At 38.8% G+C, this 27,964-nt stretch overlaps 1 protein-coding gene across 5 annotated transcripts in view; it reads left to right on the forward strand.

Annotated features, from left to right (window-relative positions):
• The window catches only part of LOC125452254 (serine/threonine-protein kinase ICK-like), a 59,194-nt gene that overhangs the window by 14,051 nt on the left and 17,179 nt on the right, over positions 1–27,964 (forward strand). For 2 of the 5 annotated variants that reach the window (XM_048530427.2, XM_048530426.2), the window contains 10 exons: positions 316–370; positions 1,039–1,160; positions 5,286–5,365; positions 5,908–6,040; positions 9,869–10,040; positions 12,709–12,876; positions 15,380–15,697; positions 18,837–19,042; positions 19,130–19,278; positions 20,271–20,402. In XM_048530427.2, coding sequence (XP_048386384.1) covers positions 316–370; positions 1,039–1,160; positions 5,286–5,365; positions 5,908–6,040; positions 9,869–10,040; positions 12,709–12,876; positions 15,380–15,697; positions 18,837–19,042; positions 19,130–19,278; positions 20,271–20,402 — 1,535 coding nt within the window. The remainder of the gene's footprint in view (positions 1–315; positions 371–1,038; positions 1,161–5,285; positions 5,366–5,907; positions 6,041–9,868; positions 10,041–12,708; positions 12,877–15,379; positions 15,698–18,836; positions 19,043–19,129; positions 19,279–20,270; positions 20,403–27,964) is intronic. The other 3 variants (XR_009445702.1, XR_007247508.2, XM_059645581.1) reach the window with 3 other exon arrangements.

Raw genomic sequence — 27,964 nt, forward strand, 5'->3', positions numbered from 1 at the left:
CCCCTCCCTACCTCCCCACCTATACTCTCCTCTCCACCTATCTTCTTTTCTCTCCATCTTCAGTCCGCCTCCCCCTCTCTCCCTATTTATTCCAGAACCCTCACCCCATCCCCCTCTCTGATGAAGGGTCTAGGCCCGAAACGTCAGCTTTTGTGCTCTGGAGATGCTGCTGGGCCTGCTGTGTTCATCCAGCCTCACATTTTATTATCTTTTATTAAATGGTGTATGTGTGAACAATGCTTTCTCTTCAACTAAACATGTTAGTTTCCCTTTTGTTAAACAAATTAGCAACATTGGTTACTTTTTTTTACATAGAATGAAGAGGAAGTTCTATTCTTGGGATGAATGTATGAACCTCAGAGAAGTCAAGGTAATTTCAATTAATGTTTGTTTTACCTTCAGATTTTATTCTGTTTGAGACTATTACAATCAAACATTTTCTCCTTTGGATCACTTTACTTGTTTAACAGGGAAGCCACTTGCTTTGCATGAAAAGTTACATTAATACTCCTTTGTTAAGTATATGCTTTTGAAAGTAGAGCAGTCATTGCAGGTTTTTTTCTTCTGCCCAATCACAACCAGAGCATCACTAACTCATTTAGTTGAGCTATCTTCATTGATCTCTGGCAACTGTCTCCTGTTGATGATTTCTGCTTCTGTTGTACAACATGACCCTCAGTCTCGTCACTTTTTTGTTTGGGAATCTGCTCAGGATTTTATAAATAAAGCTGCTTCATCAAGGTTGACAAAAACTTCATAAGACCATAAGACCGAGGGGTGGAAGTAAGGCCATTCGGCCCATAGAGTCCACTCTGCCATTTAATCATGGCTGATGGGCATTTCAACTCCCCATACCTGCACTTTCCTTGTAGCCCTTAATTCCTTGCGAGATCAAGAATTTATCAATCTCATGTTACCAACCTGCTCAGGTCGCTATCTTCTCACCTCCCTCTTAGCTTCTCATTTACATTCTGGTGGATTGCTATCCTGTCCCAAGAATTTAAACATTAATTAAGTTTGAGTCGCTTCTTATTCTAGTCACTGAAGAAATTAAACCATGCGAACGTAATCAAACTGAAAGAAGTTGTGCGAGAAAATGATCACCTCTATTTTGTTTTCGAATATATGAAGGAAAATCTCTATCAGCTGATGAAAGACAGGTAAGACTGGTCTTTAGTAATTTATACTTACTACTAAAATTGGTACTGTTCATTGGAAATGAAGTTGTTTGAAACCTGTTAATATGGTTAATGCATATTGGATTGGTGAACCTTGTGTATCAAAACCAAACGCTTTAATTCCACTCAACAACAAGGTTGTATTATGGAGTCATACAGTTACATGGCAGGAAACTGACTGTTCGGTACAATTTGACCATGCCAGCCAAATATCCTAAACTGATCTAGACCCATTTACTAGCACCTGGCCCATGTCCCTCAACCCTTATTCATCAAGAAGCCTCTTAGATATTGTAATTGTACCCATCTTGTATGGCAGTTCATTTCACACATGTATTACCCTCTGTGTGGAAAGGTTGCTCCTCAGATCCCTTTTTAAATCTTTCCATCTCACCTTTAAACTTAAGCCGTCTAGTTTTGGACTCCCCTACCCTGGGGGGAAAAAGCTTGGCTATTCACCCTATCCATGCCTCTTGTGATTTTATAAGCCATATAAGGTCACCCTTCGGCCTCTGCTTTAGGGGATAAAAGCTCCAGCCTATTCAGCTCATACCCTCCAATCCCAGCAACACCTTTGTAAATTCTAAATCTGAACCGTTTCAAGTTTATCAACATCTTTCCTATATCAGGGAGACTGGAATTGAATGAAGTATTCTATAAGTGGCCTCACCAATGTCCTGTACAGCTGCGACATGACATCCAACTCCAACACTCAGAGCATAGACCCATGAAAGCAAACATGCCAAATGCCGCCTTTATCACCGTATCTACCTGCAACTCCACTTTCAAGGAATCGTGCACCTGTACCCTCAGCTGTCTTTGTCATCAACACTTCCCACGGTCCTACTATTAACTATACAAGTACTTTCCTGATTTGCCTTAACAAAATGTAAACCTCACATTTAATGAAATTGAACTCCACCTGCCCCTCCTTGGCTCATTGGCCCATCTGAGCAAAGTACTGTTATACTCTGAGATAACCTCTTTCACTGTTCATTGCACCACCAGTTTTCATGTCACTTGCAAACTTATTAGCCATACCACCTATATGCACATTTATATAAATGATAATATCAAATCCAAATCATTAATTTAAATGATGAAAAAAAGTGGACCCAGCACGGATCCTTGCAGCACATCACTGGCCAACAAATAACACTCCACCACCACGCCTCTGTCTCTTATCTTTGGGGCAATTTTGTATCCCTGTGGCTAGCTCCCCCTGTATTCCATGTGATCTAACCTTGCTAACCAGTCTACCTTGTCGAACCTTGTTGAACGCCTTGCGAAGTCCATACAAGCAATGTCTATCCCTCTGCCGCCTTTGACCTTCTTAGTCACTTCTCCAAAAGAAAATGGTTTGCTCCAGGTCTAACATGTAAAATGAATTTGAGAAGTCTCAACTCTACTGGTGAACAACAAGTCATAAACATGCTGGTTTATCTCATAAGTAACTATGCCAAGGTTTGTTTCCCAGGTTTGTGCAGTGAGAGTGCAGAAACCTAACCAGGAGATCACCAGGAACATAAGCTGCATGTCTAAGAATTTTGTTTTTATTTTTGTCTCACCAATTGAACCAATGGAATTCCACACATTTGAAATTTTCTCAACTCTTAGTGACCGAGCTTAAGATATTTGCAAACAATTTCTGATTACAGTAAATAGGCAAATACGGCACTTAAAACTTAGGGCCAGATGACTATGGATTTTTAAGAAGGAATCCAGTGTAACAGAATGGATACTCCAAATTTTTTTTTAAAACCACTTATGAACTATAAAGTATCTTGCCCACTTCGTCACTATATCCAAGAACAAAGAGTGACCTTTCTTGATTTTAAAAAATGAAAGTACAGAATGTACGTTTATTAAGCTCTTGCGGCATAGGGCAATGTTTCTGAGCCAGGAGTCCAAAGATCAAATCTCACCTTCCCAAGGTGTATAATAATTAGAAAATATCCAGAATTGATTAGAAAATAGCCAGGCATACAGCTGGTATAGGCGTGTTTTATGCTTTAATCCAAAAAGAACTTGGTTAAAAAAGTGGTTGATATGCACCCATTAAACATTTTTAGCTGCAGTGGATTTTCTACCTTGTTTGTCAGTGGATTATGTTAAAATTAATTATGATTAGCTGAATTTATTGTAGCTAGAGTAAATTTTCCACTGTCTGGATAACTATGTAGTTATTATGTGCAGCTGTGGGTTGCTGATGTACACGTTCTTCTGTATATCCATGGATTGAATATGTGAATCCACATATTTGTGAGGTCATTGCCAGACCCAGCCTTTTTCTTTCCCATCCACTTGTTGTGTATAATTTTGTGCTCCTTTGTGATAGGTTGGAGATTTAAACAGTAGTGGTATCTATCTTTTTTTATTTGTTGGAGGTCCTGCCTATATCCTCTGCATATAATGAGGATTTGGTAGAGAATTTAAAAATAGTTTTAGTAAGTGCAATTCTTAATGCTTTTCTTTTAAGAACCTCTGAGATGCCCTTATGGATTGGTTCAAATTTGATGTTTGTCCAATCAGTTCATTCAATCAAATTTGGAATGCTAGCAATTCATTTACAGCAATTGTATTTGTGTAGGCACATAGCTGTCAGTCCCATGCATACACATTTTTAATTTCCCTTCAAAAGAAATTTAGAATCAGTCTTTTGAATTGTATAAAGAGTGCAGTCTATCCGAATCCAGTTCTTCTGCTTATTCGAAGATAATAAAATGTGAGGCTGGATGAACACAGCAGGCCAAGCAGCATCTCAGGAGCACACAAGCTGACGTTTCGGGCCTAGACCCTTCATCATCTGCTTATTCGATTCAGTTGATCAGTTCCTGTCATAACTGGCTGCACTACAAGGTCTAAACTGTGAGATTTTGTCAAATGAGCTAGTATAAGAATACTTTTCTGATTGTTGTTTTGTTAACATGGGCACTAGTAGGCATGTTTTATTTTTAATAGCAAAAATATTTTAGTAAGAAGACTAATGTGCACCAACTAAACTGTTAAATGATTCAGAATTTTTTTTAGAAGTAACTTCAGTGGAGTATTGGATACGCTTGAAATGTTTATTTTGGTGATTAAACCCATTTAAATGTTATGAATTAATTGCATAAGGTTATCATCCTTGAATATAACAAGAGGCATGTTTCAATGGAATGAAGAAGAAATAAACTGGTGTATTCTGTTATGCTTTCTGATTGCACTGTAAGATTGAAGATTTTAGGTTTGTCATTTTGAACATGAATCTATTCAAACTTGAATTGTAACCTAACAAGTTCAATTGAGAGCATTTTGGACACGATTTCCTGTTTGTGTTGAAAATTTTAGTTTTCTTTGAAAATATGTCTAATTGTTTAAAGCTTGACCTACAGTCCAAATATATGTTGATTCTAACTTTTCAAAAGACAAGAACACTGTGATAGTGATTTGTTCCACCCATGTCTTGGCTGTTCTTTGATCCCTGCGACGACCTGTGTTCGCATAAATACCAGGTGGATGAAGACATGTTCAGGGCATACTCAAATCCATCCAATACAGGAAATTTCAGTGCTAACCCTCAATGTCTGGTGAGAAATTCTGGAACAAAATTTCAGTGTATGTGTTACCCATGTGGAATGTTCTCCTATCAAAGTTATCACACAAAATGTTCATGGGGATCTTTTTAAATTGTTACTGAGGGTTGGAGAAGCAGGAAAAGGCAGTGTACAATTTGCTGATAACTACCTAGTCTGGTTTCTTAACTTGAAAAGTGATTGTCTTGTGTTTGAGGATGACTTGTTTCTACAGTAAAGACTAGTTCTTGAATGACTGAAGAATCTAATGCACAACCTATGTTTTCCCTCACAAGTAGGGCGCATGGTTTTTGGGGAATGGGAACATGGTATGCCTGGATTGCCCCATCTTCTTTTTCTGAATGCTTGGCTTTCGCTTGTCAGTGATGAGACTTGAGATGTATGACCTGTACATTTGATAACTGAATTCAGGGGTGGTTCTACATGCCAAAGTAGATTAGAAGTTTTGCCATGTTCCAAGTCAATAACCATTGTTATTAGTGGAAAGCTTTTATTGTGATTTTTGAAATTAATAATTGATTCTTATTTACAGAAACAGACTCTTTCCTGAATCATCCATTCGAAACATCATGTACCAGATCCTTCAAGGACTAGCTTTTATCCACAAACATGGTAGGTGTTCAATATTGTTAGAGCAGATGCATGCTGTAGGAACTCAAAAATATTAGAACACAACAAATGTTAATGGGGTAAAGAGTCTGCATCTTAATGAGATTCAGCTGGCCGTTGCTGAGCCCAGTTTGTTAGATCTGATTTTGGAGGGAGAAAATTATGATTCATCTCATTGATGCCACCTCTTTACCTTTAAGCCAATTCTTTCTGTGTCTGCATGAGCTGAATTTGCATGTTGAAACCTGCGCTTGTTCACAGAGGTGGGGGATAGAGAATGAGGGGGCAGCAGGGAAAGTGAAGTTTGGGGTACAGCTTTGGGGCAAAATGTGAAGGGGCATGGAAGGAGATGACAGTGAGATTGGGGCATCTGGGAGAGAACGGAATAGAAGGGGAAGTGAGGAGGAATGGGGAAAGAGGCAGACTTAGGATGATGGTTTATAGGGTGGTAATTCATAGTAACAAGTCTGGGTTAGGGGAGAAAATATTACGTTGCTACTTATCTATTCTTTTCTTATCTATTATGTTCGCACATTTTGTTCCAGGATTTTTTCATCGTGACATGAAACCAGAAAACCTCCTTTGTATGGGACCAGAACTAATAAAAATAGCTGATTTTGGTCTAGCTCGTGAAATTCGATCTCGTCCACCGTACACAGATTATGTATCTACAAGATGGTAAGGATGTCTCTTCTATTAAAAAGCACTCGGCATTATTTGTAGCTTAGGCTTACGATTGCCAAGTGGCTTTAAGGTAGTTAAGGCACGTCAAGGGCAGCTGTGCAATTCTGCATGAATAGCAAATAAAAGTAAAACTGTATTTCACAGCTGGAAATGGCATCCTGTTTTCTCAACAGCTTGTTTTTAATGTCACTTTGTTAACTTGGATGTCATATTAACTTGCAGCTTTAAAGAGAGCTGATTGAAGCCCAGACAATAAGATGCCGATTGCTAAAATTTCAGGAAGTTGTTTTCTTCAATTGTATTTTAGTTGTTATAAAAATGTTAGTTGCTTAATCCTCACAACCTCTCCAAGAAACAGGAGTTGATTTGGTACACCAAGAATACAAGTGAACTGCTGGTGTGATGGTGGTCATTTTGCAATGCAGGACAGGTGTGTCTTAAACTCCTTTTATCTTCACAGCATAACTCAAATTGCCTGCTTGATCCATTGTACTGAGACAGTGGTGAATTGTTGTTTGCTTTTTAGATGAGATGCATGGCATCCCAGGATTATCCATGAGAAGTGCCTTAAACTTGACATTGTACCGGTTTCTTAAAATTTTCAGGTGTAACAAAATTTGGAAGTGCAGTGAACTAAAGCAATACTGATAGGTAAATGTGCACATATAATTGAAGGCACTGGGAGGTTGTGCAGAAGGAGGACTTCATATTCCTGAATTGTTTTAAGATCTGCTCTGGAAGAATGAACAGAGGCAATCAGCAGTCTGACCAGGATAGTTTATACATATCAAGGCCCTGCAGCAGCAAATGAACAAATTCTCTCAAGCTTATAAGGCATTACTTTGACCACCAACATCAGAAAGGCCAGTGTTATATCCAGATATTGCCATATACCATCTATTAACATTGACAGTGTTACATGGGAAGTTGTTAACTTTGCATAGCTAGGCTGCATAATCACCAGTAATCTGTCCACTTGATGCTGAAATCAGCACATGCATTTAGTTTGCTGCTGCTTCACAAAATCTGACACAGAACAGCTCAGCGTGCTGTTCTAAAGTGGTGAGGGCTAGTCAACATATGCTAGACAAGAGAAAGAGATGAATAGCTTCCACTTTTGCTGTCTCAAATGTATCGTTAACATCTTTTAGCAGGGAGTGGTCACCAACTCAAAATCTTAAAGTATGCCAATTCCATCAGTGTATGCTCATTACTAAACGATTGCAGTATGCATTAGTTTGGATGATCTTGTTAAGATGCATTGTACAGGATCAATGTTGTTATGCAGAATATTAAATTTTAAAATCAGTTCGGCATCTATATCTTGAATGTTTTGGAAAAGGCACTGGTCACAGCAGCAACAATGTTACATTTGCAAAGAGCCAGTTGCTTTAATGGGGACTGGAAGCTTTAATTGCAGACGTTAATGTACTCTGCAACACTTTAGAGGCTCCACGTGACCCATTTTTTGGGTTTTTAAGCAAACTTGTCTTGACACATGCAAGCTGCCGTAAGAAACACTTTGTCCTTCTTTCTGTGTGACCCATTGGGTCATAATCTCCTGGCTGTACAAACCATCATACAAGGGCACTTACAAGTTAAATACAAAGAGAGTGCATTCTGAGAGCAGAGAAAGATATTACTGACTGCCATGACCTTTGGAGAATGACTGCATTGAAGAGCAGGAGTTTGGGTGAGCAGAACAGAAACAGAAAGCTCAACTGGCTAAGAAGAGAGATCAACAAATCATGTACCTTCTCAACCCGCTAACTTCCTCTGAGACTTATAGCACAGACTTAGATGCTGGATCAGGGTCCGAGCCACACCTGTGATGCTTAATGCAGGATTGACCGTGTAAGGTGCAAAGCACTGCCTTGTGAGACTGTCACTTCAGAAAATGGTACGATATTACATGATGTTGGAGTATTAGGAAATAAGCTAATGTCTAAGCTTAGAGTATGTGTTTATGAAAGTGTAATAAATAAGACTGAGATATGCAGACATCAGTACAGTTATACAATGATTAGGCAATATGGGGACGTGGCTTTCTAAAAGGGCATGATTAGATGTTAAATATTCTCAATAGAAGGCACTCAGGAGAGACGAGGAAACATACACGACTGATTCAGAAGAGTATTATGGTATTGGAGATGTCCTCAAGTCAGGAACAGAACTTATTTTTAGACATGATACAAAAATATAGATCTCCCTGAATGGTGACAATGATAGAGAGTAATATAAGGGAGAAAAAGTTTGAGGGCAGGAGTGAAGGAGAGATGATCTTGCAAGTCATTATGAAAGAGAAAGTAGATGAGGTACTGATTGGCTAAATAATGATGAAGGCGTTTGAGCTTATCACAGCCAGATGAGGTGCATCAAAGGATACAGTGGGAAGTGAGGGGGAAATTGCGCAGGTCTTGACTACAATCTTTCAATCTTCCATAGGACAGAACATTAACTAATATTACACCCTTTGTTCAAAAATATTTATGGGGGTCCACAGTTTGAGTATTCAACTTATGAATGCTCACAATAATGAGCACACACTCATACAGGGGGGTAGTTTAAAGACCTGACATATGAACATTTCCTGTACTTACGAGCGACTGATTTAAGTTATACCATATCATGTTCCAGTTTTTGGACAAATTGACCTACGAACAGCCTCTAGAATGTTATCTGTTTGCAACCTGGGACTACCTGGTAAGGATAAGCAGTGCTTAGTTAGTTTAACTTCAGTGGTGGGAAAGGTTTTAAAAATGATAATTTAGGATCCAATTAACAGTCACTTAAACAAATGTGGATTAATTAAAGTGAAATAGCAACATGGATATGAAATTTGCTGAGTGAGGGCTAACAATGAGCAGTATGAATTTTTGTTGGTCTTGGGAATGATATCGGGGTCTGTTTCAGGTTCATTGCTTTTTTTTGATGTGTATCAGTTACCTTTTTTAAAATCTGGGACATGATTTCAAGAAAACTTGAAAAATACAGTAAATGGTGAGGGACATGGCCATAGTCTGGTGGAATAAACGGACAAATGGAAATTTAAAGCTGTATGAAGTTTGCTCGGTCTCCCACGTCTGTAAGTTTTCCCCGGGTACTCCAGTTTCCTGCCACAGTCCAAAGATGTGCAGGCTAGGTGGATTAACCATGGTAAATGTAGGATTACAGGGATAGGATGGGGGTTCTGGGTCCAGGTGGGATGCTCTTGGGAGGGTTGATGTAGACTAGGTGGGCTGAATTGACTCTGATTCTAGAACCTTGAAGTGATTCCTGGTCTTTCCCACTGAAATGAGACCCAATATGAAATTCCAGCTATAAATCTAAATGGGATGCAATAACAGGGGAACCGGTGGGTATATATATGCATAATTTTAGGGCTGAAAGGATTAATAATGCATATGGGATATAGGGACAATACCGAAACAGCTGTGTTATTGTGAATCTGGTTTGATTGCAACTGGATTATCCATTTCTGGGCTCCCTACCTTGGGAAATAATTTTAAGAATGTTTGGAACTTTTCTGCTTCTTGCATTCTGGATTTGTGTGTTTATATTGTATACTCTCATCTGTTAGATTCTAAATGATTCTCTAAAACCAACTCCAAAGTATTTTATCATGAAGATCAGAAAAGTAGATGAGTAATGGCCTCATATTAAACAGCAGATGGAGTTAGTGCATTTCAAATGAAGCCAAAATATCCAATTAATTAATTTTTATTTTGGGACGGAACAAATCAAAGTATTCACATGATATTTCCTTGTTATGTTATGTTCTACAAGACTCTTGCCTAATTTTTTCTTTTCTTTTGTTAATAGGTACCGAGCACCCGAAGTCCTTCTACGCTCGACAAATTACAGTTCTCCTATTGACATGTGGGCTGTTGGTTGTATTATGGCAGAACTATACACATTAAGACCTCTCTTTCCTGGCTCCAGTGAAATAGATGAGATTTTCAAAATTTGCCAAGTTTTAGGAACCCCTAAAAAGGTGTAAAACATTAATGAAATGCTTGCATTTACTTTAATTGAAAAGTCACAATGTGGATAAATTTAGGATATCTGGTCAGTATGGATAAGTTGGACCGAAGGGTTTGTTTTCATGCTGTACAACTCTGACTCCATGTTGATGCCTGTAGCGTATGACATCACCATTAATGTAAACAGTCACACCTGAAGAGAAAGTAATGGTGTTTGATTGATGTCAAACTTGAATGCTACTGGGGATCAGGGAAGACTTGGAGATGTGTGCAATTCTGCAACATTTTTGCTGTTTCGTATGTTTGAGACTTCTTATTTGGTTTCAACATCTTTAAATTGTATGCAGTAAAGTTCGATTCCTTGCTTGGGCACCTGTCTGTGTGGAGTTTGCACATTCTGCGCAGGTTTTCTCTTTGTGTCTGCATGAGATTCCTCTGGGTGCTCTGGTTTCCTTCCATCGTCCAAAGTTATGCAGGTTAGACGGATCGGCTTTGCTAAATTGCCCATAGTGTCCAGGGATGTGCCGACTAACAGGGATGGGGTAGTGGAGTGTGTTGGTTTGACTTGATGAACCAAATGGCCTGCTTCCACACTGTAGGGATTCAATCACTCTGATTTGCTGTGGTGAAAACCACATATTGACTAAATGCAGGGCTTATCTCCTTTACTTCTCAGGCCTGTTATTACTTGTGTAGTATATCTCCAGTTGTCCCTTTTGCTTATTCATCTTTAAGATGATGCTTGTTTTTATACCTATCTATAGCTTATCCAAGTTCAGTGCTGAGTGTGGAAGGCTTAAATGTCTATTCGAATGATGCAGTTCAGTACCTTTTCCATTGAATTCCATTAGAATACTGCAGGGATCAATGGCAAACTTCAATTTTAAGCATCCAGAAGCTTGGGATTGATTTGTGAACTGAATCAATGTTCAAGTGGTTTTACATCTGAGTTTGGTCTCCAATGTAGAGAAGTATCACTATCAGTGAATACTAGCTAAAGGGTCTAGGCCCGAAACGTCAGCTTTTGTGCTCCTGAGATGCTGCTTGGCCTGCTGTGTTCATCCAGCCTCACATTTTATTTTCTTGACTTGAGGGGCTGGGTTTGTATCTGTTGGAGTTTAAAAGAGTGAGTGGTGAGTTGATTGAAAAATACAACATACTGATGTCTCAACAACACATTTGTATAAAGAATGTATCCTCTTTTGGCAGGGTTTGGAACTTGGGTTACTGTTTAAAAATCATCAGTTGCCAATTTTAAAACAGATGTTGTGAAATTTTTCGCTCAGTCTTGAATTTTTAGAACTTTCAGGACCTTTCAGGTCCTTTCAGGAAGCACCTTTAGCACCTTTCAGGAAGACAGTCCCTTGAATGGTTTTAAGGCAGAAGTAATTAGATCCTGTTCAGCAAAGGGATGAAAATTATTGGGGTAGGCAGGAATGCGGATTTGAGGTTACAGTCTGATCGACCATGATCTCTTTGAAAGGCAGAGCAAGCTGAAGGGCATGAATGACCTTCTGAATCTCCTGATTTGTTTGTTCAAATGTATGAACTATGCATCAATTGCACTTTCATCTGGAGGTTGTGTCCAATGCCTTGATGACAAGGGAAGAGGTGAAAGGGACAGGTTTTGCATCATATCCTGTCTCTCTTTTATTTCATTCTTTGCTGGTGGTTCATCCTGTTAATCACACCTTCTGCAGACATATCTTGCTTCTTTGCTCAGCTCATTAGCACTTAATTTGCTTTGCACAACAAACTATTTTGTCATTGAATGTCATCTACCCTCCTGACTATCCTGGATCTCCACAAATCTTTTTCCTACCCTCCTCCATTAACAGTGGACTTTTTTTTTCCCAGTGCATTCTTTCATGGGATTTTACTGTCTTTGGCTAGGCTGCTTTTGTTGCCCATCCTAATTACCCTTGAGAGGATAGTGGTGCGCCACTTTCTTGAACTACTGCAATCCAGGTGGTATAGGCACAGTGCAAAGCTGTTAAAAAGTGAATTCTGGTATTTTGATCCAGCAACTGAGAAGGAATTACAATATAGTTCCAAGGCTGTTAGTGTATGAGTTGGGTGGCGGTTATTTTCAGGCAGTGTTCCCATGTATCTGTCCCTTGTCTTTCTAGTTGGTAAATTTTTATAGTTTGGATGGTGCTGCCTATGGAGCCTTGTTGAATTCTTGCCAAGCACATTGCTGCCACTGTCTTAACAGGTTCAGGAACTCAAAGTTTAAGGTAGGGGATGGGATCCCAATCAAGTGGATTGCTTTGTCCTGGATGGTGTTGATTTTCTTGAATGGTGGCTCAGCTGCTGAGAACTGATTGCATCTCTAATTTTTTCTTAGTCTTGTGACGGGTTACCAACCTTGAATATTAACTATTTCTCACCCCATGAATGCTGATGGAGCTTTTATTTCCAATGGTTTCTATTTTTATTTTAGGTTTCATAATTATCTAAAATTATTTCAGATACACCTTATTTTGCTGTAGTATTGGTTTACTGCATGTTCTCTGGACCCATTGTTCCCATCAGTCTTTTAGCCACTAATGAGTTTAGAAATTATAATTTGGGAAATAAGAAAAATGTAACTTAAGTTGCCCATGTAACACTTTGCTCTCACACTGTTTGAATTACCCTGTTTTACTTCATTGGATAACTTTGCAATTGTCATCTTAGAATAACTGGTCAGAAGGCTATCAGCTTGCAGCAGCCATGAATTTCCGTTGGCCTCAGTGTGTCCCCAATAACCTCAAGACTTTGATTCCTAATGCAAGTAGCGAAGCTATTCAACTCATGAGAGATATGCTCCAATGGGACCCAAAAAAGCGACCAACTCCGAGCCAGGTGAGTTCTTAATCACCCAGTTTCTGGGTACTTAGTACTAATGCTTGTATGAAATTGTTTGGCTTGTAGTTACCTTGTAGGAATGGTAAAATCGTTGAACCTTGAGAAGCTGAAGGTGCTCTTTCAGCTCATTTTGCTAGAATTTTCAACCGTCTTCTAATTTGTCCATGATAGGATAAAATCATAGGAGTACATCTTCATCTCTTGTCTGTATGTGAAAACTGTACGTTAATAAAATAATGGAATTAAATCAATCTAGTTCTGCATATACATGTGATCCTTACAGCAGATTTTTACAATAGTTGATTAATCTGCTTCGGTGTCGAGCCATGATGTGTTGCAGTTTTCTTAGAAGATTTAAAAGATCAAAACTGATTGGAAAATTAGACTAAGTGGGAAGAGGAGCAAAAATGACTGAGGGTGCAATGTAGACAAAACACTATAGAGGGAACCATAAGACAGTTCGAGCAGAAGAAAGCTATTCAACTCATGACACGTCAAGGACATTTTTTTAAAAAAAGTAGTAGTTCATTTCTTGAGACATAACTTTTCTGCATTTCAATGCTAAGTTGAATTTATTTCAGTTCTTGGTTAGATCATACTCATGATCTGTGCACTGTTTTGGCCTTCATGTACAACATGGAAACACTGAAAACAAAAGAATTCAGGGATAATACTGGAACTGGGAGATTTTACAGATCACAGAAGGCTGAACAGGCTGTTACTCAAAGATGGCTGATAGATCTAATGGATGCCTTGAAAATTAAAGTATGAACACATGAGAGCGAGAGCCTTGCTGTTTTACTGTTGGGATTAGAAGTAGGTTGGGAGGAGGCCTGTGGAGTGTTAACATCAGGATGTACCAATTCAGTCGAATGCACTGTTTCTGCTGTAAATTGTGTAATTCAGTGCTTCACCACAGGTAGGAAAAAATATTGGCACCAAGCATCAGAATTTTCTCCGTAAACTATGCAGTTTAATTCTATTGGCCGTAGTAAAATCCCTGTATGAGGTTACGGGATGTGGTGTGGTGGGTCAGTGCAGATTGAATGGCCTCATTCAGCACTGTAGGGATTCTATGAATCTGTAAAAATGTATTCACACTCAGATTTTTGTATTTTGCATTTTGTCCTGAATTCTTTTTTAGGAAAGCACTAAGGGATCATTTTTTGTTTTCAAAAGCAAAATGAAAGATTGGGTCTGTAATTCAGTTTTATTAGCTTTCCTCCAAAGGTTAGTTTGCCTGTTTGTCCTGGTATTCCCCTCTGTGCTGTAGAGAATTGTCAACACACTATCATTACAAATTCAAACTGCCCAATCCGGGTTGAAATTGGTATTTTCTGTTTGAATTCCTTCAGAATGACAAGTAATGTTTTATGCGCCCATTTTTAAGATTGATTTAATGCAACCTGTTATGCAGACATATCAAGTAGTTGTCACAAATCCAATTGCTATATGTCCTTCACATTAAAAAAAAATCAGTTTTCAATTGTGATGTTAACTTGAGATTTTATATATATTTTAATACTTATGTTTGGATTTTTGAATTAGTGACTTTTTTTGTGTTAAGAAGATTAATGATTAACTTGTCAAGGAGTTAGTTTGGAACTGATGGGTTATATTTCTGGCATGTGTTTGTTTTGCCTGTTCTATTTTATCTTCGTTTTCTTTGCTTAATAAATTTTAGTTTTATTGTTGAAACCAAATCAGCAACACTGGGTGCATTTGTTTCAGTGAGAGATCACCTCGTTAAAATGAAAACAAAATAAAATATGATTGAAAAGCTAGATTTCTGACTTGTCCAGTTATAACATTACCTAGAATTGTAACGCAGTTCTGTGGTTTAATATTATTGAACCCTGTATCTGAAGTTGATTTTTCTTTTGACTACTATGTTTTTGAACATTATTGGTATTGTTTGCTGATGCTCTGTGTAGCTTCTGGAAGTGCTTGAGTAAATGGCAATTCATTTGATAAACTCAACTTAAATAAAGGAAAGTGTATGTACAAAGCTTTGTAGTGACCAAAAGTAGCGATTCATGTAGCTAAAGTCTTTGGTATTTGTTCCATTTTGGTATCTATGTCCTTTTTAGTAGTAGGTTTTCTCAGTGACTTCAGAATTTTTTTGCTACGTTATTTAGGAATTTTGAAATAAGCTAATTTAATATTGTCAGTCCCTATGAGTGTTGTAGGATCTTGACTGATGTGACTTCTGTTCTCGGAGAAGTGTTAGTCATAGCTCAGTAGATTGGGACAATGTGATATTTAGAAGGAAACATCATCAAAACTCCATCATTGTCAGATCCTTGCAGGTCAATTAAAGCAGTTCCAAATGGGTATAAATTGAGAATTGAAGTATACCTGAATGTGACACTTTGCTTGTATCTGCTATCTAGTTGAAAGATTTAATAAGCTACCTTTGGCTTGTGTTATATTGCATAATTTACCCATTGTATCATTGTAAGTATTTATAATAGTCTTTTCCAATCCTTTGCATTTGTAGGCACTACGTTATCCCTATTTCCATGTTGGTCAAGCTCTGGGAACTCCTCAGCAAATGCAAGAATATGGAAGGCAGCAAAGAGAAACACAGCACAAACATTCGGTTAATCAGTTGAAGCCTGTACCTCCACCTCAGCCCCCACCTCTGCATCATCCTCATCCACCTTCAAGGCCACTTCAACAAATTACACCCTCTCAGCATCAAATATATATGAGGCAAACAGATCCAGCACCTGGTTCACTTGACAGAGAAAACCAAGGCGAACAAGAGAAACCCCATCAAAATCTTCTTCCTTCACTAAATACCAAAATATCTCAGGTTGGATTTCATGGACTTAATGAAAAAAAACTATTTTGTTGTAGTGAATTTACCCTTCTGTTTAGTGCCAGAGATGTAACTGATTAGATTTTTAATATTATAGTTCTAGACAGTGCAGTGATCGTACCATATTTGCGGTATACTTGTGTATCACAAATGGACTTATGATCCAAAGTGTACTGCTTAATGTCTGCATTCTTGAGTGCATTTTTTGTTCTGCCCTCCTTGTAAATCTGTTCCTGATTTGTAGACTTGTTCCTGAAGATTGCAGATGTAATTATTTTTGGTGTTTCGGAATTTTACGCACACTTCTAACACGAACATTTTTAAGTTTAGAAAATAATATTGCAAAATATTAGACATTTACGACCAATTACGATTAAAATTAAGACAAATTTTCAAGTTTATTTGTAGTCAGTCTTCTATAGGAACTAAAGAGATAATGTTTGATTATTTCTTCTTCACATTTTTTTAAAGTGGATGTGTTCATGATATTTTCAGCCTTATTAGGTTGCTGTGATGATACCGTATTCCTTTTTAAGCACCACAAGCACTTTTGTAATTGATCTTTTGAAGTCATTACTGAATTAAAAGTGCTTTTGCCACGTACTTTATTACAGCGTAACTTAAACGATTAGATTTGAATCAGTAAGTACTCTTTGAAATACAGCATCACTCGAGTGGCATGCAGTATGCGCTTTTCAAGTGAATGTTGTCATTGCTGAGGATTTTGTTTGTAACTGAAGTTGTGAACGTTGTGACTCTAATCACAGATTCAAATTTGTTCACTTGCTATAATACATTTTACCTCTTTATCTTATATCTGATGAAATCAATGACATTGTGATGATCCAGTTATTATCTTTATTATCCTTACTGACATTGTTGAATTCCTGCATTCGTGTTTATATGAATGCTGTAAGCACTTAGCTTTAACTCTCTACTAAATGTCTTGATCCTCCCTTGTGCCATTTGACAGGTAATCTGGCAACAAGTTTTGAATGAGATGCTATAGCAATTATCTTTTAACTTTACAATTTTTTTAGCTTTTTCACTGATTCACTTCCTTTCTGCTCAGACGGTTAACAGTCTTGAGATTCTATCCAGGTGTGATCTGACCATCTTCCCCATGTTTTCTATTACGAAAGTTGCTTGATTCTATATCCATAACATTTCTTATGTCCAGGCTTTCCCTAGGCCATTTACTTACGAAATTTTATTTCAAAATTTAGGTATTGAATACTGTTCTACAATTTAAAATTCCATACTCGTGTACATTTATCAATGTATTTGTCACCCCATTTTTCTGTAGCTTCCAGACCTACAGCTGCTCATCCCTAATGTTCTGTGCTTCTCCAGCTCTGTTCTTCTGTTCATTCCATGTTCACTTTCTGTCACATTGAAGGTGTACAGTTGGTGATATAATGTACTATGCTTTGGATTTGCTTCCCATTACATTTTGGGATGGCTGATAAGGCAAAGGAGTACACTTTGAATGGTAGGTCCATTGGAAGCACAGAGGATCAATGAGACCTTGATGTGCATATTCATAGATCCTGAAAGCAGCTGAAGAGATCTAAGGTGTTTCCTCAGTGGAGCGATTCTGCTATAAAGCAAAGCTGAATAGGCTGGTGTTGTTTTCCCTCAAGCAGTGAAAGCTGAGAGATGATCTGATTGAGGAGAATAGACAGTGTAGATAAGAGAGAACTCAATTCCCATTAGTGGAGTAACCAGAAATCACATCTGTGAGGAAAGAAGATGAAGGTTTTAGGGGAAATTAAGGAAAGCATTTTTCACCCAGAATGTCGTGGGTATCTGTAACTCATTCCTTTTTGTCATTTGTGTAAATGATTTGGAAGAGAATATGGGAGGCATGGTTAATAAGTTGTGGATGACACCAAACTTGGTGTTATAGTAGCTAATGAAGAAGATTGTCTAAGAATACAAAGAGAACTTGATTAGTTAGGTCAATGAGCTGAGGCATGACAATTTAATTTGGGTAAATGTGACACATTGTATTTTTGTAAAACAAACAAGGACCAGTACAGTCAATGACAGGGCCCTGGATAGTGTTGTAGGTCAGAGACACCTAGGGGTACAAGTACATAATTCTTTGAAATATGTGTCACAGATTGAAGTTAATAAGGCATTTAGCATGCTTGCCTTCATCGCTTAGACCTTTGAGTATAGAAGTTACGATGTTATGTTGAGTTTCAGCACGTTGGTTAGCCTGTTTCTGGAGTGCTGTGTAGAGTCTGGTCGCCCTGTTATAGGAAGGACATAATTAATTTGGAGAGAGTTCAGAAAAAGATTTACCTGGATGTTGTAAGGAGTGGAGTGTTTGAGTTATTAAAAATAGGCTGAATAGGCTGGGGTGTTTTATTGGAACATAGGAGGGAAGGAGTTACCTTCTAGAATTTGTAAAATCATGAGGGTCATTGATAAGGTGAATAGCGAAGGTCTTTTCCCTAAGGTTGGAAAATTCAAAACATGGGAGCATATTTTTATGGTGAGAGGGGAAAGATTTGAAAAGGACATGCGGGACAATTTTTTGCACACAGTGTGGTTTGTATGTGAATAAACTGCCAGAGGAAGTGGTGGATGCAGGTACAATTACAATGTTTAAAAGATATTTTGATAAGTACATGAATAAGAGGTTTGGAGGAACATGGACCAAACATAGGAAAGTGGAACTAGCTTAGTTTGGGAACATGGCTGGCATGGATTAGATGGACTGAAGAGTTTGTTCCCATTGCTGTATGACTCTATTTAAAACCTATTTTGTTGAACACTTAAGATGCTATAAGCATACAAATCATGAGCCAAGTGTGGGAAAATGGGGTTCGAATTGTTGGATGTTTGATGACTGTCAAGGACACAAAGGACCTCTTTCCATGCAGTAAAACTATGCCTCCTGTCCAGGCTTTCAGACTCTTGTTTGCTAGTTTCATCTGTGTGTCACTGTACGTTTGTTATTTTGTCTGACCATACCTCTGAAGATCCTTGGGCAGTGTTGCTGTGTCAGTAGTTCTGTATCATTATTAGTTGTTTTCAAGACTTCAGTCAAAAGTACTGTTTGTTATAATTTAACTTCCAGCATTTGTTATAATACCTGGTGCAATTTTTCTTCTGATTACAGAAAGTGAACAGGACAGAGGAAAGTGTATGCAGCAGCAGCAGCAGCAGCAGCAGCACACAGCCAAAAGGCAATGCACGACGATGGAGTAATGTGGTTTTGAAAGATTTCAACAACCGGAGTGATTCAGGGGACTTAACATTTAGCTCGCTAACTAAAAATGCACATTTAAATGATACAAAAAAACAAATTCAAGAATCACAGTTTAAGTAAGAAGGCCATTATTATAACTAAGTGTGTCATTTTCAACTTTTTCTCTGTGAATTTTCAAATAATTTAATGTACATCTGTTACAGAATGGGAAACCTTTTAGATTTCTCTTCAAATAGTAAATCAAACAGCAACAATATGCCTACAGCCATTATAATGCCTCAACCAGATACAACTGCATCTAGAGCTTCTTCAGCCAAGTATCACTATCTGAAACAATCCAGGTATCTACCAGGTTCGTAACAAAAAAAGTTGATTAAAATTACACAGAGAGCATTTATCTCGAAGGTCAAGAGTGTGAGCTTCAAATTTGAAGTAAAATCAAGCAAATTTAACTTGCACGTTCTCACATAAGCAACAATTACAATATTAAAAGCCTAGCAGAGTGGGTTATCTGTTTGTGTCACGTTACCCATACCACTTTTGCTTCTGTATGCTATTGATCTTCTAGCTCAGAATTATCTCACACTCCTTTTTTATTTCCAATCCTCTCTTTGGGCTTAAATCCCATGTTTTGCATCATTTAGTTGCTTTTTTCTGATTTATCTTTCTGGTAATCCTTTTTATTTCACTCCTACCAGCCCAATGTTATGAGGCTGGGTAACCAAACCAAAAAAAAAGTGATGTTTAAATGAACCTGCAGGATTAAAGTGTAGCATGAAGTCTGCAGAAATGTTGTTATTGGAACTGGCAACAAATTGTGAACACAGAATTCACTGCCGTTAGCTAAAGATGGGATTCTGATTTTGTGTTATCCATTGTTAATTGTGAAAAAGACTAGACAATCTATCATACAACATAAGGATGAAGATATTTCATATTCTAAATTTTTTCTTGGCTAGGTGATGCACAGGGGTTCTAATCTATAATGGGTGACCAAAGCAAAACTGTTCATTGTGGTAGATTTATAATATACATGCAGATGGACTTCAGTCATTACAAACTCATTGAAGTGTTACTTATTCTTGATAAACAGAAAATAATGGTGGACATTTTGTAGAGACTAATAAAGGTATTGTTGAGAGGGGAAAAATACAGATTGGATGAAATACAACCTCTAAAAGTTACAATAACTGGCTAAGCTGAAGGTTTTTAAAAAAAAATCACAATCTTAAAATAAAAAGTATTTCACATTTTGCCTTTTATTTTTACATTCTTGAAACTGGTAGACAATCAAAGAAAGTGGATACTGCAATTTTAATAATTGAAGTCTTTTTGATCCGGCAGGAATAAATGCCAAGAGCACCCCACTTGCCAATGCAGGTAAAAATTTCAATACTCGCAGCCCCTGGGCTAATTCTAATCTTTCCAGTAAACCTTTAGGAGTGGTTGGAGGAGCTCTTCCCGTCAGCAATGCAGGTATCGTTGTATTATGTTTGATCGTGTATATTATTCTCAAGGAAATTATTATTATTGATTGAGTACAGTATACAGGCACAATATTTATACTGCTGTTGATAAGTAGACTTTCTAAAGTTGCATACCTCTCAAGATCCCTATAAATTTTGGACTCTTACTGAAACTTTTTGTGGTACGCAATCACTGGCAGCATTTTGGTTTTGTGATGACATGATCAATGTCTTGTTTGTAATATTGGTTGGTATTCACTTATGTTGGGACTACGTAATCTTTTCAGTAGCAGAAACTGAGGTAACCATGTTTCTCAAATTTTCCCTGTTAAATGCTAACATTCCTTTCAACAAGATCCCACATGACAGTCTCATCCAGAAGATTAATATCTACTGTGACTTGGCACTTGGATTCAGAATTGGCTTGTTCATAGAAGGCAGAGGGTAATGGTGAAAAGGTGTTTGCCTGGCTGGAGGTCTATGACTAGTGGTGTTCCTCAGGAATCTGTACTGGGATCTCTGCTGTTTATGATATATCATAAGTGACTTGGATGAAAATGTAGATGGTTGGGCTAGTAAAGTTTGCAGGCGATAGGAAGACCAGTGGAGTTGTAGATAGCATAGGAGGTTGTGAAAGGATACACCACGATATAGATGAGTTGCAGATATGTGCAGAGAAGTGGCAGATGGAGTTTAATTCAGTGAGGTGTTGCACTTTGGGAGATCAAACATTAAGGAAAAATATACAGTTAATGGCAGGACCCTGAACAGCATTGGTGTACAGGGGGATTCTTGGGGTTCATGTGGCCATGAAAGTAGATCAGGTGGCAAAGAAGGCGTTTGGCATCCTTTCCGTTATTGTTTGGGGAACTGACTGAAAGAGCCAGGATGTCATGTTGCAGTTTTATAAGACTTTGGTTAGGCCGCACTTAGAGTATTGCATTCATTTCTGGTTGCCAAATTACAGGAAGGATGTGGAGGTGTGGAGAGGATGCAGAAGAGGTTTACCAGGATTGTGCCTGGATTAGAGTGTATGAGCTACAAGGAGAGGCTAGAAAAACTTGGGTTGTTTTATCTGGAGTGGCTGAGGCTGAGGGGACACTTAATAGAAGTCTATAAAATTATGAGATGTATAGCTAAGGTTGACTGTCAGAATCTTTTTTTCCTCCAAGGGTTGAAATGTCTAATACTAGAGGGCATGCATTTAACTGGGGTGGGGGGGGCAAGTTCAAAGGAGATGTGAGGGGCACGTGTTTTACACAAAGATAGGAATCTGGAATGCGCTACCAGGGTGGTGGTTAAGGCAGATACAATAGGAGTGATTAAGGGAATTTTAGCTAAGCGTATGAATATGCAAGGAATCGAAGGATATAGATCAAGGTCAGGCAGAAGAGATTAGTTTAATTTGGCATCATGTTTGGCACAGCAATAAGGGCTGAAGGGCCAGTTCAATGTTGTGCTGTACTATTTTCTATAGATACGCAATTTAAAATTGTATCAACTTTCTCAATTAGCAAAATAGTGAAATCATTTTATAATAAATACCATAAATCATTTTATCATTGAGTCGACACAGGCAGTCGACCCACTGCACCATCTTGCATCAACAAAGTTAAAGGCATTTAGAAATTTGTGAGGTGGAGGTGGAATATTAGTTGAAGATGCTGTTCAGTGTCAAACTGTTTTAAGAAGCACTATCTGTACTACATTAGAAAGCAAATGTGTCACATGGTTTTAATTTTGACTTGTACCTCTCGGTATGTTGCATGCTATTATGCGATAAATTCACAATAAAAGGTAACAAATCTATTTCAAGTAAAAACAGCCAAATTAATACACACATTGCAACAAGCAGCTCCTTCATTCAACGTGGTGTACCCATCCTTTTCATACCCACAGGTCAAATTTCTGCTGTTCCCCCCAGCCATCATTCAACCAATGCTGCACCCTACTGAGAAATATCAATGTCCTCAAGTCCTGAGCAGAGTAAAATTTCACCTTTGATACAGATGTTCCACTCTTTATCCTTTAAATTGCTCCTCAATTCAGCTGCCTGTATTTCCTGGTCAAACAAACCCAATGGCTGCAGGTATCTTAAAAGCCACCTTACTCTATTTCTCAGAGATAGTAGGAACTGCTGATACTGGAGAATCTGAGATAACATGGTGTGAAGCTGGATGAACACAGCGGGCCAAGCAGCGTCAGAGGAGCAGGAAAGCTTGACATTTCGATTCGGGAGCCGCCTTCAGAAAATCAATTTACTCAATTACTCAATTTCTCAATTTCTCCCTTGGTAAACACCATTCCCATATGACACCTCATATACCCTGCCGCCACTTTTTCCTTCACATAGCCAGATGCAATGAGATATAATCCCGCACCCTAATAAATAAATTGTATCAATATAGCACCTTTCAATATGTAGCCACTTTGTACTGCAGAAAGTACTGCAGCCAGTTTGTGCATTAACAGGCCCCACAAAAAAAAACACAAAAGTAAAAATATGTACGTATGTTTGATTTAATTCCCTTTCTTGCCACGGCCTCCTCAGCCTTGCCGTTATTCAACAAAAAATACACAATATAGCTATGTTGCACCAAATTAACTGAAGTAAAATAAAATCAACAGTACAGGTAAATGTGCTTTAAATTTTAAATAAACGTGAAATAATGAAATGATTGATCACGTTTCTCTTTTACTGCAGTGTAGAATTCTGGTGTATATTCCAGACCAGTTTGAATAGTTTTTGAATTCCTGATGTCAAATCAGAATGGATCTTCCATGAATTAAAACAATAAATTGAAATGGCTGAAGTCACCAAATTACTTCAGATTTTTCCAATTCCACAGCTAAGCAGCAGAGCAATTTCTCAAATTTGTTGGACATCACTAGAACTTGAGAAGCTTGTATATTGTGGGTTTGGAAAATGATACTGCATGGCCCTCAGAGAGTAGCTCCAATGTATTCAGTGGACAATACCTAATCAGTTTAGATATAGGAAAAGAATCACAAAGCAGATGTAACGTATACCAGAATCAGTGAAGTAGTTGAACGTAGTTGGGCAAGGGCACTGCTGCAAGACTTGGCCAGGACAAAGTCCTGGGATTGAGATGGTTCGCCTCTCAATAACACCTACTTTCCATTTTATATTGGATTGGATATCCTTAGCATGAGATAAAATTACCTGTAGTTAAAGCAGTTTACATTGTATCTTTTAATTTAGCAGCTACTGCCATCTGCGTGCAAAGGTGAACTTAATGAGTTAACAAGAGAAAGGAGGTCAGTGAATGCTATGTTTCTAATCTTATTTAGACACTTTTTTGATCTAGGAGGCCAGCATTTTGATCAATCACAACAGCACTGAAGGGTCTAGGCCCGAAACATCAGCTTTTGTGCTCCTAAGATGCTGCTTGGCCTACTGTGTTGATCCAGATCCTCACTTTGTTATCTCTGGATTCTTCAGCATCTGCAGTTCCCATTATCGCTAACATACTGTTAGTGATGACTGAGATTAGATTGTCCAAGCTCAGCTTCAACCTTCGATACTGAAATGGCAGAATCACGTTTCACCAGGCTGAGATTGCTCAACAAACTAGTCATAAAATCATCACGGTTCCAGAGGACCACAGAAATGTTCCTTTAAATTAACCTCAGCCTGAGGCAAGGGGGAAAGAGTGAGGAGGAGGGAATTTTCTCAGCCAGCGTGAGAATTGAACCTGCACTGTCGGCTTTACTTCCAACGTAAACCAGCCGCCAGTCAACTGAGCTAAACACGCAAAAAAATTTCACAGTAATGTAAATGTAAATTTTGAAAACTCATCTAAGTGCAAGTTAAAATGCAAGAATATTTTAGTTCTGAGCAGAGACTGGAAGCCATCACACAGTTACAGTAAACTGTATATTTCACCTTTTCTGAAAAAGGATCTAGACCTGAAATGTCATCTTTCCTGCTCCTCTGATGCTGCTTGGCCTCCTGTGTTCGTCCAGCTCTAAACCTTGTTACCTTGCATTCTCCAGCATCTGCAGTTCCTACTATCTCTGATTGACCTGCACCTAGTTTTTGATTTCCAGTTCATAATTTGAGTCTAGATTACTATAATCTCTTTCACCACTTTCATCAGAAAATAGTTTCTTTTTTCATATGGGATTCCAAGTAATTTTTCAATCAATTAAAGTTAATTTGTAAGAGCCAAGAAGTTGCTTTCAAACATTTTCAACTGGTTGAGGATTGTTTACAGTAGATATTTTCCCCAACTTCTGCAAAATACTTGGAAGCTGCCCAAAGTCCAAATCTCAATGTTCAAAATGTTTCTTCAGAATAAACTACAAAGTAACTACCTCTCTGTCTGTAAGCTTCATTATGTAAATTGGCAAAATGTTTTCACCTCATTTTCCGCAAATTCAATCTGAATTTCCCAATCTTGACGAGTAGCTCCACTGTTAGATCAGTCAACTTTCCAATAAAAAAACTACAGCTCTTAATTTTCATGTGACAAATCTAGAGATCTTCAAATATATTTTCTTTCCAAACGTATGGTAGATCCAATGCTGTTGGGGAGGGTTTAAACTAATGTGGCAGGGGGATGGAAACCAAATGAAGAGGCTAGTAGACCATAAGGAGGTAGTAACTAAAGCCTGTAAGGAACTAGATAATGAAGTCAGTGTGACTAAGGGGAAGAGTAGGCAGAGAGCAGTTGAACGCAAAGGGACAGGTGGTCTGAGGTGCGTTTGTTTTAATGCGAGAAGTGTTGTAGGAACGGCAGATGAACTTAGGGCTTGGATTGGTACCCGGAGAATGATGTTATGCTAATACTGAGACTTGGTTGAGGGAAGGGCAAGATTGGCAACTAAATATCCCACGATATAGATGCTTCACGTGGGATAGAGCAGGAGGTAAAAGGGGTGGAGGAGTTGTATTACTGGTCAGAGGATATCATAGCTGTGCTAAAGGAGGGCACTATGGAGGGCTTGAGCAGTGAGACGATATGGCTAGAGCTCAAAAGTAGGAAGGGTGCAGTAACAATGTGTTGGGGCTGCACTACAGGCCTCCCAACAGCCAGCCTGAGATAGAGGTACAAATATGTAGACAGATGTAGACAGATTATGGAAAGATGTAGGAGCAATGGTTTGGTGATGATGGGAGATTTTAATTTTCCCAACATTGACTGGGATTCACTTAGTGTTAAGGGGTTAGATGGAGCAGAATTTCTAAGGAGCATCCAGGAACGTATTATAGAGCAGTGTGTAAATAGTCCAGCTTGGGAAGGGACCATACTGGGCCTGGTGTTGGGGAATGAGCCCGGCCAGGTGGTTGAAGTTGCAGTGGGGGGTTACTGATCACAATTCCGTAAGTTTTAGAATACTCATGGACAAAGACGAGAGTGGTCCTAAAGGAGGAGTGCTAAATTGGGGGAAGGCCAACTATAGCAAAATTCCGCAGGATCTGGGGAATATGCTTTGGGAGCAGCTGTTTGAGGGTAAGTCCCCATTTGATATATGGGAGGCTTTTAAAGAGAGGTTGATTAGAGTGCAGGACAGACATGTCCCTGTGAAAATGAGGGATAGAAAGGGCAAGATTAGGGAACCATGGATGACAGGTGAAATTGTAAGACTAGCAAGGGGAATAAAGGAAGCATAAATAAGGTCTAGAGATAATAGAAATTGCAGATGCTGGAGAATCTGAGATAACAAGGTATAGAGCTGGATGAACACAGCAGGCCAAGCAGCTTCTTAGGAGAAGGAACGCTGACGTTTTGGGCCTAGACCCTTCTTCATAGGGTCTAGGTGACTGAAAACAGACAAAGCTTTGGAAGAATATTGGGAAAGTAGACCAATCTGAATCAAGTAATTAAGACAGCTAAAAGGGATCATGAAATATCTTGAGCAAACAGGGTTAAGGAAACTCCCAAAGACTTCTACTCGTACATAAGGAGCAAGAGGGTAACTAGAGAAAGGGTTAGCCCACTCAAGGACAAAGGAGGGAAGTTATGCGAGGAGTCAGAGAAAATGAGTGAGAGTCTTAATGAGTACTTTGCGTCAGTATTCACCGAGGAGAGGGACATGACGGATGTTGAGGTTAGGGATGGATGTTTGATTACTCTAGGTCAAGTCGGCATAAGGAAGGGTAAGTGTTGGGTATTCTAAAAGGCATTAGGGTGGACAAGTCCCCAGGTCCAGATGGGATCTATCCCAGGTTACTGAGGGAAACGAGAGAGGAAATAGCTGGGGCCTTAACAGATATTTTCAGCATTCTGGAGCATGGATGAGGTCCCGGCGGACTGGAGAATTGCTAATGTTGTCCCCTTACTAAAAATTGTAGCAAGGATAATCCAGGCAATTATAGACCAGCGAGCCTGACGTCAGTGGTGAGGAAGCTGCTGGAGAAGATACTGAGGGATATGATCTATTTGCATTTGGAAGAAAATGGGCTTATTACTGATAAGCAGGATGGCTTTGTGCAGGGAAGGTCATGTCTTACCAACTTGATAGAATTCTCTGAGGAAGTGACAAAGTTGATAGATGAGGGAAGGCCTGTAGATGTCATATACATGGACTTCAGTAAGGCATTTGATAAGGTTCCCCATGGTAGGCTGATGGAGAAAGTGAAATCGTAGGGGGTCCAGGGTGTAGTAGCTAGACGGATAGAGAATTGGCTGGGAAACAGGAGACACAGTGTTGTAGTGAAAGGGAGTTTCTCAAAATAGAGGACTGTGACCAGTGGTGTTCCACAGGGATCCATGTTGGGACCACTTGTTTGTTATATACGTAAATGATTTGGTGGAGGGTGTAGATGATCTGATTAGCAAGTTTACAGATGACACTAAGATTGGTGGAGTAGCAGATAGTGAAGGGGATTATTGGAGAATGCAGCAGAATATAGATTGGAGAGCTAGGCAGAGAAATGGCAGGTGGAGTTCAGTCCAGGCAAATGCGCGGTGATGCATTTTGGAAGATCCAATTCAAGAGCGAACTATATGGTAAGTGGAAGCCCTGGGGAAAATTGATGCTCAGAGAGATCTGGGTGTTCAGGGACATTATACCCTAAAGTTGGCAACGCAGCTTGATAGAGTGGTCAAGAAAACATACGGCATGCTTTCATTCATTGGACAGGATATCCAGTACAAGAGTTGGCAGATCATGTTGCAGTTGTATACGACTTTGGTTCGACCACATTTGGAATACTGCATACAGTTCTGGTCACCACATTACCAAAAGTATGTGGATGCTTCTGAGAGGGTACAGTGGAGGTTCTCCAGGATGTTGCCTGATATGGAAGACCCTAGCTATGAAGAGAGCTTGAGTAGATTAGAATTATTTACATTAGAAAGACAGAGGTTTAGGAGGGACCTGATTGAGGTCTACAAAATCATGAGAGATATAGACAGTGGTTAGCAAGAAGGTTTTTCCCAGACTGGGTGACTCAGTTACTAGGTGTCACGATTTCAAGGTGAGAGGAGAAAAGTTTAAGGGAGATATGTGTTGAACGTTCTTTACGCAGAGGGTGGTGGGTGCCTGGAACGTGTTGCCAGTGGAGGTGATAGAGGCGGGCACGATAGTGTCATTTAAGATGTA

Source organism: Stegostoma tigrinum, chromosome 4, assembly GCF_030684315.1.
Source record: "Stegostoma tigrinum isolate sSteTig4 chromosome 4, sSteTig4.hap1, whole genome shotgun sequence".
Lineage (NCBI taxonomy): Eukaryota > Metazoa > Chordata > Chondrichthyes > Orectolobiformes > Stegostomatidae > Stegostoma > Stegostoma tigrinum.